We start from the raw sequence: 12,077 nt of genomic DNA, 5'->3' as shown, positions 1-12,077 counted from the left end.
CCATCTGACCCAGGACCTCCCAGCAGCTAATTCCACCAAGGCTCAGAACCCAACCACCCCCGCCCCAGGCTCTATCATCTTTTTCTTTTTTTTTTTTTTTCAGACTTAGTCTTTTCAGAGCAGTTTTAGATATACTTCGATTTCCTTTCTCCCTCCTGTACGCACACACACACAGCCTCCCCCATTTTCAACAACCCCCGTCAGAGAGGGACGTGCACTGACACATCTTTACCACCCAAGGTCCATAGTTCACACCAAGGTTTGCTCTTCGTGTTGCACAATCTATGAGTGTGACGAAGCTATAGTAACCCAGCACTGCAGTGTCATGCAGAGCAGCTTCCCTGCCCTGAAAACCCTCTGCGTTTCTATCTCTGCCTCCCCACCCTCTCCCGCCCAACCCCTGGCCACCGCGGACCTTCTCCCCGTCTCCGTGGTTCTGCCTTTCCCAGAACGGCACCAACTCGGACTCCTACAGTGTGCAGCCTTTTCGGACTGGCCTCTGAAACTTAGTAATACGCATCTAAGGTCCTTCATATCCTTTCAGACCTTGATTGGTTTGTTTTTAGTGCTTTCTCTGTTTCGAAGATGCCACTTCTGATTATCTCAACTAGGTCTCCTTGCCTCTGGGGGGGAACCCACAGATTCCTTGCCCCAGTCCTGACTGCAGTGACACTCATCAGGGGAGGCAGAGGCGCCCAAGCATTGGCCAAAGGCTTTGACTTGTGACCAGTCTGGGGCAGGCTCTCAGCGTCATCAGTACCAGTCACACCTCTGAGAGCTCCCATCAGGGGCAGGTGCACAGAGAGGACCGTAGCTGAGAGGGAAGGTCACCGGCACTTAAGATGAACACGCCTCTGCTCTAACAGATGACAAAATGGAAGCCAGCGGTTTAAGTAGTCTAACCGAAGGTCAGTCTCTTAGTTCCCAGGTGAGTGTTCTTCCTGGTAATGATGCTTCCTCTCATATTTCTGCTGATTTCAAAAGAAACTTTGCCTATTCATTACACAGAGGTAATCTCCCCTAGAGGCCAGATCTTAATCTTTGTCCCAGGACCATCTCTTTCTGCTTGTTCGCAGTCATCCCTGCAGAGGGCGGGGCAGAAGAGACCTCACTTGGCTTTGATGCTTGGCTAAGGGTTGGCGGAGGGATGAAGACCTGCCAAGGTGTTGTTAGAGGTTGTCAGACCTGCATACGTGAAGCTGGACTGATTCCAGCTCTAAATTGTTCATTGCTTACTTAGTCTGTGCTGCAGAAATGCCAGGAAAGCAACGTTCTGAATGACCTTCACATTTAAAAGTAATGTCTGTGTGGCTTCTCTCCAAACACATCTCCTGAGGTTAGCTGCCTGTGGCCAGGACCGTTTCTCCACCCTGGGGGTTACCAAGGAGGAACCAACTTTCCAGTTCTAGACTATTTTAAAGCAGGTGCCCAACTTCATAGCCTAGAGTGGTCTGAATCTGGAGTTAGATTTTTGAGATAATCATAGCATTAAAAAAATAGAATAGTCCATCTTAAGTCATCTGCAATCTTAATGAAGCAGCAAGCTGGCAGAGGCCAAAAAACAGAAAAGATACTGTAACGCTGGGTATGATGCTAAATATGCCATTTATGGCAATGGGATATGCCCAGTCCCTCCTGTGGCCACATTTGACCCTTGAAGGAGAAACTGTAATTTCTCCTGATCAGAATCAGTCACATCACCTTGGAGTCCAGAATGCCTAATCAGACCATGCTGTGTTATATTAGGTCTTTAAAGCAAGGTCTACATTGAGAGGTATCTTTGAAAAAGCTGCTCTGCTAAACTCACCTTTGGCCGAACCTTCTATTCACATCTATTTCTCCATCGATCTGCTTCATAAAAACTTTTCTACCACAACCTTAAAACAGTCATTAGAGAAGATCTTAATGAATAGCGAAATGCCATCATCAAGGCAGACGCTATTTGTTTGAGGAACCAGGGCATTCCTGAATTTAACATCAGCATTTAAGATTGGTTCATTCATCACTGTATCATCGGACTCTCTCAACTTTAGAGCAGGATGCGGTGGATCTTCCTTCCATCACTGCCTGCAAAGACCCTGAACAGATGGGCGCTGGTGCTCCGCACCTGGAGATAACTGCGGTACATGGGCAGGGCAGGTGACAGGGGCTTTCCAGGCCCCCCTCCCCACTGGAGCCAGCCCCCCAAATGAGGGACTGGCAGTGGCCACCGACCAAGAGAACTGGCAAGTGAGCATTGGAGTGGTTCTCACTCTACTATTTGGAAACTTCTAGACAGATTATTTCTAAAGTCCCCAGTGCCAAAACTCTTAGACTTGAATAAAGTAATGCACTAAAAACACTTCTAAAGTATATTCTTCTAAGCACAGTAACATTTACATTATCAATTTTCTTAACATAGGATCAACAAACAAACAAGCATGCATTTAATACCACAAGTCCCCAAACGCTCAACTTTAATAGCACTATAATGTAGCAACTCACTTGTCCCCCAAATTGGTAACTACCTGGAAATACACCAAGAAGTAAATGGACACATGAGTTTCTGTGTGGAATGGGCCCCTCAGAACAGCTCATCCAAAAATGTCCTTCACCCACAGCCTGGTACTGATACAACACACAATCAACTACTTTAACTAATTAGGAAAACATTCTGGTCCCAGACAGCACTCCATGCATAGGGGCTACTCAGTAAATATTTACCTGCTGTTACTCTTGTCAAGGTAGGCACCTGTTGCATACAGAACACAATTTTAGACTTGGTGGTGGAACGAAACAAAGCCAATGAGAAGCTGAGGTCTCTGTGAATACTAGTTTACCACCAAGTGCCCTTCCAGCTTGGGTAGAGTTCGTGTGGCTCTTAGGACCCTAACTCCTTACCAGCGAGGGTGTCAAGCACTGGGAATAGAGCCCACCAAGAAACGGGTTCGTTAGCTTCCACGAGCTTTATCGGAGAACTTTCAAACCTGCCGTGTATAATCTCAGCATAGTGCTCTTCCACATAAAAAAAAAGTCCCATCAGAGAATCCATGGGGAACTCGTTAGGGACTCCTCCAGCCCACTATTCTTCCAGCCCAATTTTAAAGCACAAGTAATGCTCTTTCCTTTTAAGATGCTAAAGTTCCTTCTTGGCAGGAACACCGAGGTAACAACCAGAAGCCCAGCTCAGCATAAGGAGCAAAGGGGGAGAGGGGGAGTCCTGCTAGAATCACCAGAGTGATAGAGTGATTCCAGCCCCAGCTGGTGTTCTCTCCAAACTGTTATGCGTACGAGAATCACCCAGGAATCCTGTTAACATGCAGGTGCTGATTCAGGAGGCCTGAAATGGGACCTGTAATTTGACATTTCTAACAAGCTCCCAGGCGATGCTGGTGCTAGAACCAAATTTTGAGCAGCTCGCTTTTGCAAATACCCTGAGAGCCTGAATTAAGTGTCCTGGGGTGGGGCTCAGACACAGAGGAAGGGGTGAGAATAATAGTAAAATTCCCGGAAGGATCACCTGCATGTGTAACTCACCAGAAAAGACCCCTTGTTTAAATATATCTAAAGAAAACAGGCAGATACAACTAGATTCAAAACAACCCCCCAAACCCTAGCTTGTTAACTTTTCACCATCAGCGCCTACGGCTGTTAGAAAATAGTCAGATACTGCAATATATTCATAATTCTACCTTGTTTCAAATTTGTGCTTTTCTCCCCTATCATGAGCCTCGACACTTCCCGCTTAAATCCCAGAAATTCTAACTCAGAAGTGAGGAATGTTCTTTCAGCGTTATATATTTATCTTGTAAACAAAAATAGGTAGGGGCCGCCTGAGTTTTCCAAAGGGCCCAAGACAGGCTGTTGGTAGACTTAGGTTCTAGCGTCAGCTGTGTGGCTAACTAGCCGGTCGGACCGCAGACCTCCCTGCTCTGAGCCTCAATTCCGCGTCTGGGAAACAAGAGCCTTAGAAAAGATGGTCCCATCAATCCAGGCCCCTGACCGCCTTTGATTCTTTGATTAAGTCACCAAGAGCTAATATTTAACGACTCGAGAGCATTACCTTGGATTTCCTAGAAGGCCCCCTTTCTTGCAGAGTTGCCTCGTGCCTGTCCTGCAACAGGTGCAGAAACCCCGGGCAGCCAGAGCCCTCTGCTCGTTCCACGGTGTCGGCCGCCCCCTGCAGGCGCTCCGCGGGACTGCCTCGCCTGGCGGGCCGGGCCCGTCTCCTTGGCAACACGGACTCACGCTTGCCTCCGCGTAGACCTTTGGGCACAGGAAAGAGCCGGGCAGAGCATAAGTGTCCTTTTCATTAGAGGAGCGACAAAGGCCAATTAATAAAGACCCAGAGAAGAGGAAGGGCATTCAGAGGTTAGAAAAGGGAAGGACAAGAGGCGAGTCTTAGCTCTCCCGACAGCAGCATATGAAAAGAGAGCTTTGTTTATTTATTACCTAATCCCCAGCTCCCCAGCCCGTGTTTCATACACATTATTTATCAGGATCTTGGGATTTTCCACAGCAGACTATGTATAATTTATTATGTGGCTACCATAACACAGTACATTTTGACCAGAAAGCTTTTATCCCTTTTTACGTGTTAGTAAATGATTGTTCAGTGCTTCTCTATAGAAAAGTTAAACCATCCTCAGGAGGGTGAATATTATCTTTCCATTCTTTCCCACTCGAGGCATAAGAAATTACTATAATTTACTGCAGTGCAAAGGTAATAAAAGTGGGTCGAAGTCGTCTTTTCAACATCTAAGCGCATTTCTGGAAAAGCCTTTTGACTGCCAGCAGTCCTAATTATTACCATCTTTGCACCTTATTGATTTAGTCAGAGTGCATGTGGTCATTTGAATGCTATTTGATTCTGGTGATAATGGATTAATGGGGCATGTCTCCATTTCGCTCACAAACGTTTAAAAAATGTGTTCCTGCCTTATATTGCAGGCAATTATCCTTCCCGTTCAGAATCTGTGAAGTTAATGATTCTCCACACTTCCTGAAGAACCTTTTTTCCCCCTTTTTGTTCAGATGAGTGGGTAGTTATTCTCTCTCTGAATAGGAGCTTTACGACTGCTGCATTTCTACAGCAAAAGCTGATGTAACACAGAGCCAACAAATGTGCATTCCTGTGTGTTTTGTGGTACAGCAAGATTGTTAAATACCTTTCCCCACGGTCACCTCGTCTTTCATACCTTCATTACGGCATCAGGGTGGCTGTAAGGAGCAGTAGTAGCCAGTGATGTGTCGGCAGGGGGCGCTATTCAGGGGGCAGAGTCCAGTCACTAGAAACTACCTGCATTTCCCAGAGCATCGAGAACAAGAGGCCAGTCCCACCACTGCTGGGCTCCAGCTTGCCATTCCAGTGACAACAGTGCTGACCCACTGGGCAGGGTGATGGAATATTCCAGAAGCCTCATACACAGTAGTGCCTAACCAGGTCTTCAAGCCCACACCCATGGGTACATTCTTTTTTAAATATTATGGTTGACATACAATATTATATTTGTTTCAGTGTACAACACAGTGATTTGATATTTATATACATTACAAAATGATCTCCACCGTAAGCCTAGTAACCATCTGTTCCCATACAAGGTTACTACAGTTTTACTGACTCTAGTCCTGCCTCCTGGTGACTTTGCATTTCATAACTGGAGGTTTGGACCTCTTCATCCTCTTCACTTTCGTCGCCCAAACCCCACTCCCCTCCCCTCTGGCAACCATCCGTTTGTTCTCTGTATCTATGAGTCTGTTTCTGTTTTGTTTTGTTTGTCTGTTTGTTTCTTAGAGTCCCCACACAAATGGAATCAGATGGTATTTGTCTTTCTCTGTCTGACTTATTTCACTTATTTCACTTCAATACCCTCTGGATCCATCCATGTTGTTGCAAGTGGCAAGATTTCGTCCCTTTTTATGGCTGAGTAATATTCCATTGTGTGTATCTCTGCCACATCTTCTTTATCCATTCATTTATTGAGAGGCATTTAGGTTGTATTGCAGATAATGCTGCAGTGAACACAGGGATGCAGATATCTTTCCAAACTTGTGTTTTCATTTTCTTCTGATAAATGCCCAGAAGTGGACTTGCTGGATCATGAGTACATTGTTTTTTCTGTCTGTGTGCTTACATTTTCCCTTTTATTATTTTTTTATTATTATTGAAGTACAGTCAATTTACACTGCTGTGTTAATTCCTCATGTACAGCACAGTGATTCATTTATGCACATATATATTCCTTTTCATATTTTCTTTCATTATAGGCTATTACAAGGGATTGAGTACAGTTCCCTGTGCTACACAATAGGACCTTGTTCTTATCTACTTTATATACAGTAGTTAGTATCTGCAGATCCCAAACTCTCATTTTATCCCTCCCTATCCCCCTTTCCCCACTGGTAACCATAAGTTTATTTTCTATGTCTGTGAATCTGTCTCTGTTTTGTAAATAAGTTCATTTGTGTCCTTTTTTTTTCAGATTCCACATACAAGTGATTATCATATGGTATTTTTCTTTCTCTGTCTGGCTTACTCCACTTAGTATGATGATCTCCAAGTCCATCCATGTTGCTGCAAATGGCATCATTTTATTCTTTTTTATGGCTGAGTAGTATTCCATTGTGTGTGTGTGTGTGAATGTATCTCTCTCTCTCTCTCTCACAACTTCTTTATTCTTAAAGCATACATTACTCATTGGCACACAGACAGACCCCGCTTCACCATGGCAAAGTTTAAAAATTTGGGGACTAACTTCATTCTGCTTGTTCTCAGGCATGAACACAGCTCTAGCATCCACCTTTGGACTAGGTGAGGAATCACATTATTAACTTTCTTCTACATTCTAACTCATCAATTGTCCAAGGATAGAATTATTTTTTTATTAAATTTTTATTTTGGTGTAATTGGAGATTCCCATGTAGTCGTAAAAATAATACACAGACTCACAGACATAGTAAGGAATCTTATGGTTACCAGGAAAGGGGGGAGGGAAGGAATACATTTGAGAGTTTGAGATTTTCAAACATTAGCCACTATATATAAAAATAGATTTTAAAAAAGTTTCTTCTGTACAGCACAGGCAACTATGTTTAATATCTTGCAATAACCATTAATGAAAAAGAATATGAAAACACATATATGTATGTGTATGCATGACTGGAACATTGTGCTGTGCACCAGAAATCGCACACTGTAATGGACTGTACTTCAATTTAAAACTTTTTTTAAAAAAGCTAGGTTCATCGGATACAGACCAAGTCCAGCAAAGTGAGCTCCCCACTGTGAAACCACCTGTGCTAAAGGCAACTGCCCCCCCTGCAGCAAGTCACATTTTCTCTGAATTACCGTCCTGCCCTCCATCACCCAAGAATGGAAACCTAAGGTCATCTCTCAGCACCCGACAATGCCTCTTGGCTCTTCACCTTCTGCAGTGCCCTAATTCTTTTCAGGTCTTCATCGGGGTATCACTGGGCCTCTTGTCACAATGTCTTGGAGGCCTTCGGACCCCATCACCGCTCCCCTCTCACTCAGTGAATATTTAAGGAGGCTTAATGTACACTGGCCACTGCGCTGAGCTTTGGGAGAGCAGTGCGAGATGCCCATAGATTCCCGTGACCCCAGATGGCCGCCGTCCCCAGGAACTTACTGTTTCATGGGGGAGGCTGGTCAGCAGGCAATTGTAACTTCAATAAGCCTCTGAGGAGAGCAAGCTCAGCCCTGCACACGCCAGCCCCCGAGCTGCCCGCCGTCCCGGGCCCTGTCCTGCGCCCTGTGCCCCCCAGCTTCCGCTCCCTGGGCCTGGCCTGCCTTCGGTCTGGCCCGCTTTCCCCTGGCGACAGTGTGCCATTCAGAGTCTAAGCCCAAGCCATCTTCCCTCCGAAGCTCTTCCCGATGCCTCCACGCCAAAGGAGCCTCTTCTTTTTCCACCCTCTTCTTGCTGCTTTTTTGAACGTCTGTCATAAGTGTTAACACAGATTATCTTGCAGTCAGCCCTGCCTGTCTGCCTCAGCCTGGAGCCGGCCATTATCAGAGGCAGGAATCGTGGGTCCTCCATCGCACTTGGCACAAGCATCACGAAGAGCCGGCCTCTGGTTGGTTTTACTTTCCATTTAACGTTGCACAGTCTGGAGACTTTGAGAAAAAAATGTTTGAATTCCCAGGATCAGAAGAGTCTAAATAGGATGGGTAAACACATTTGGCACACTGGAAGAATTGCATTTTATGCTGAAATTTTCCATGGCTGATGAATTATTGTGAAAAGAGCTGCACTTCTGTTTTGGACAAGGCCCACTTCATAACTCACATGAATTATCCCCGCTTCTAGCGTGTATATGGCCTTGCAGGTAATAAGCCTGTGCTTCTCTGATAGTCTCTCTCGTTGAGTAGTCAGTAATCCCCACCTATCGCAGAGTTTTTTTGTTTTTTGTTTGTTTGTTTGTTTGTCTACAGAGCAAAGTTAATGGAGCCAAGAAGAGGCCCCAAGATTATTTCCTCAACTCCCCTTTACCCCACTCCGAACCCTGAGACAGCAAGGTCTGAGACACTTGGCAGCGCACTGCCAAACAGCAGTGACACTGCCAGTCTTGCCCGAGTCAGATATTTCTGGAGGAAGGACAGACAGACGATAGCAAGGGGTCTATAGGTGTGTGTTCCTTCAGTTTGTACCTTACACTGTAGAAGTTGCCCCGGGTCTAAGCTGCGTTCTTCTGACGGGGCTGATCATTGGTGAAGTGGGTCTCTTTATGAAGTTACAATTCTAAGAAACAGGAGGAAAATGAATGTTTCCAGAACAACATGGTCTTGCAAAAGAAGCAAAATTTGGAAAAAGGGCTCTATGTGGTGGCAATGAATCTCTCAGTCAATTTCTCTGGGAATGTCTTAACTTCCCCTTCTTTTCTGAAAGATAGTTCTTCTGCATGTAGACTTCTTTGTTGACAATCTTTTTTTTTTTTCCCCCAGCACTTAGACTATTTCATCTCAATGCCCTCTAGCATCCATGGTTTCTGATAAGTCAGTTTTTAATCTTAGTGATGATTCCTTGCAAGCGATGAGTCATTTCTCTTTTTGCTTTCAAGATTTTCTCATTGTCTTTGCCTTTTGACACTTTGACAAGGATATGGCCAGGTGTGGGTCTCATTAAGTTTTTATTATTTTGAGTTTTTCAAGGTTCTTGGACATGTAGATTAGAGTTTTCATCAGATTTGGGGAGTTTTTGATCCCCAATTCTTCAAATATATTGTCTACCTCTCCTTCTGGAACTCCAGTTACATGTATGTTGGTGTATTTGATGGCGTCCCACAAGTCTTTGAAGTTCTGTTCATTTCTCATTATTCCCTTTCTTTCTATTTCTCAGCCTGCATAATCTCTCTTCAGGTTTACTGATTCTTCTTCAAGAAGGGACTTGCTATTAGCCCCTTGAGTAAATTTTTCATTTTAGTTATTATTGTTTAGTTATTGCTAGTAATGCAAATTTATTCATTTGGGTACTGCATTCATTACATAAATTGACATATTGTAACTCACTATACTTGAATTAAAAAATAAAAAATAAAATAAAATAAATTTTTTAAAAAGATTAATTGAGAGCTAGAGATAATAATACAGTTCTAGATAGACACTCGCTTATAGTCATTAGAAACTCCAAAAACAGACAAATGGCACAGAAGAGGAATGGGTACAAAAGAAAAGCTTGCAAATTACATGGGGCAGAATTCTGGGGCGGGGCAGTGACAGCTACAACCTCACTTCCAGGATGCCTAGGAAAATGTGACTGGGGCAATGATTTCATGGGTTGAAAGAATTACAGTTGCTTTCTAATGTCATTGGATCTCAATGATTTCCCAGCAGAAGTTTTCTTTCCAAGACCCCATGAGGGAGTTTAGCAGCCACAGGAGGCATCAGCTGCCTGGGATTCAGGGTGACGCGTCAATCACAGGGCTGCCAGATCTTATTCCTGCCTGCATTTTGTAAAATGACTAAACACACATTTTCCGTTGTTCTCTTCCAGGATTTCCAATGAACACTCCCCCAAACTCCAGATCCGGAGTCACAGTTACCTGAGGGCGGTCAGTGAAGTCTCCATCAACCGAAGCCTGGACAGCCTTGACCCTGCGGGTCTGCTCACGTCCCCGAAGTTCCGCTCCAGGAACGAGAGCTACATGCGAGCCATGAGTACCATCAGCCAGGTGAGCCCCTGCGGGTGCCGCCGGCCGGGTCTGCACCAGGGTGGGCGGAAACCCGGAGGGCGGGACATGAGGGGGCTGTCGGCCGCCGAGTGGCACTGATGGGTCAGCCAGGGGTCGGGTGTAAACACTACATGTGTTCAGCCACAACAGGCACCTGATAACCAACAGTCGACCAGCAGGGAAGGGGCCCTCTGCAGACGGTAAAGCACATAGCGGGGGAGTCCGCCTAAATTCATTAGCTGTCAGTCAGCATCAGAAGATTTGCCATTGGATGGAGGCGGCTTCAGCTGTAAGGATGTTTGAAGGATAGAAGGACAGGGTAGTAGACATCACTGGCCAAACCAAGGCAGTGTCTAGTCAGAAAAGTACAAGTATTCAGCAGGCCAGCAAGACGGGGCCTAGGCATGGGGAAGCCACATAGGACCTATTTACTTCAACTGGGTCTTGATAATGGGGGGCGGGAGTGTGGGTGTATAGCTCAGTGGTAGAGCACATGCTTAGCATACATGAGGTCCTAGGTTCAATCCCCAGTACCTCCTCTAAAAATAAACCAAATTACATCCCTCCTAACAAAAATAAAATAAAAAATAAAAAAAGGAATTGTGAGCTGTTTTCAGTAACAGTATGGGCAGTGGTGGCCTTGGGATGCAGTTCCGGCACTGATGTGCATGTACTGTGGCAGGAAGCAAATGAATAACTGTAGAGCTTCCCAGTCCTGTCATCTTCTGCGTCCTAGAAAACCAGGGTTTTTCATATGGAATGAAGATATGAGTAAAATATATAAGAAGCCACGGAAAAACACTGCAGTTTGAATTTGCATTAGAGGTATTCATACCACAGTCCTGCCCCCTGAGAGGCCTGGAAACAATGGCCAACCCAGCTGTGACATCCAAATTGCATTCCTGAGATACCATTTCCCACTAAAGGAAGAAAAGGCTTTTGGGAAAAGTACTGATTTCAGGACTGGGCAGGAAAGATAGAAGATGAGCTTTGAATACCTTGTCACACCAGATGTTAAGGAAGCTCTCAGGGCCACTTGTCTCATGTCAGAAGGACTCAGGAGACAACCTAAGAGGTTCCCACTGGCCAAAGATGAGACAAATTTGAGTTCAGTAAGAATAACCATTGAAGTAATTTTAAAACCACCAAATATTTTTAAATTTATAAGTTCATTTTGATATTTTTAAAAATTAATTGATCACACTTGGTAGATACAAGAGAACAAATTTATTGTCTTAAAAATTAGTAAATAAAAGGAAAAAAATCAAACATCCTGCTGTACCTACATGAACTAAACCCACTAAGTAACCAGATAACAGAAAAGGAAGCATTTCTTTATATAAAAAATATTCCAACTAGTGACTATAAAAATCGGTGAAATTAAGAATAACACTATTTTTGCAGCCACTATGGAGAACAGTATGGAGGTTCCTTAAAAATAGAGTTACCGAATGATCCAGCAATCCCACTCTTAGGCTTATATCCAGAGAAAACTCTTAATTTGAAAAGATGCATGCACCCCAATGTTCACAGCAGCACTATTTACAATAACTAAGACATGGAAGCAACCCAAGTGTCCACTGATAGGTGACTGGATAAAGAAGCTGTGGTATATTTATACAATGGAATACTACTCGGCCATAAAAAGGAAAGAAATAATGTCATTTGTAGCAACATGGATGCACCCAGAGATGACCATACTAAGTGAAGTCAGTGAGAGAAAGACAAATGCCATATGACAGCACTTATGTGTGGAATCTAAAAAGAATGACGCAAAAGAACTTACTTACAAAACAGGAAGAGATTCACAGACACAAAAAACAAACTTATGGTTACCAGGGAGGAAAGAGGGGAAGGAGGGATAAATCGAGAGTTTGGGATTGGCAGATACAAACTACTACGTACAGAAT

At 44.3% G+C, this 12,077-nt stretch overlaps 1 protein-coding gene across 28 annotated transcripts in view; it reads left to right on the top strand.

Annotated features, from left to right (window-relative positions):
• The window catches only part of DLGAP1 (DLG associated protein 1), an 822,007-nt gene that overhangs the window by 686,160 nt on the left and 123,770 nt on the right, over positions 1–12,077 (top strand). For all 28 annotated transcript variants that reach the window (XM_072949181.1, XM_072949175.1, XM_072949174.1 and 25 more), the window contains one exon: positions 9,990–10,167. In XM_072949181.1, the coding sequence (XP_072805282.1) occupies positions 9,990–10,167 (178 nt within the window). The remainder of the gene's footprint in view (positions 1–9,989; positions 10,168–12,077) is intronic.

The sequence above is a fragment of the Vicugna pacos genome, chromosome 24 (assembly GCF_048564905.1).
Source record: "Vicugna pacos chromosome 24, VicPac4, whole genome shotgun sequence".
Lineage (NCBI taxonomy): Eukaryota > Metazoa > Chordata > Mammalia > Artiodactyla > Camelidae > Vicugna > Vicugna pacos.
Note: the sequence above shows the minus strand (reverse complement) of the source record. Positions and strands in the feature narration are given on the sequence as shown.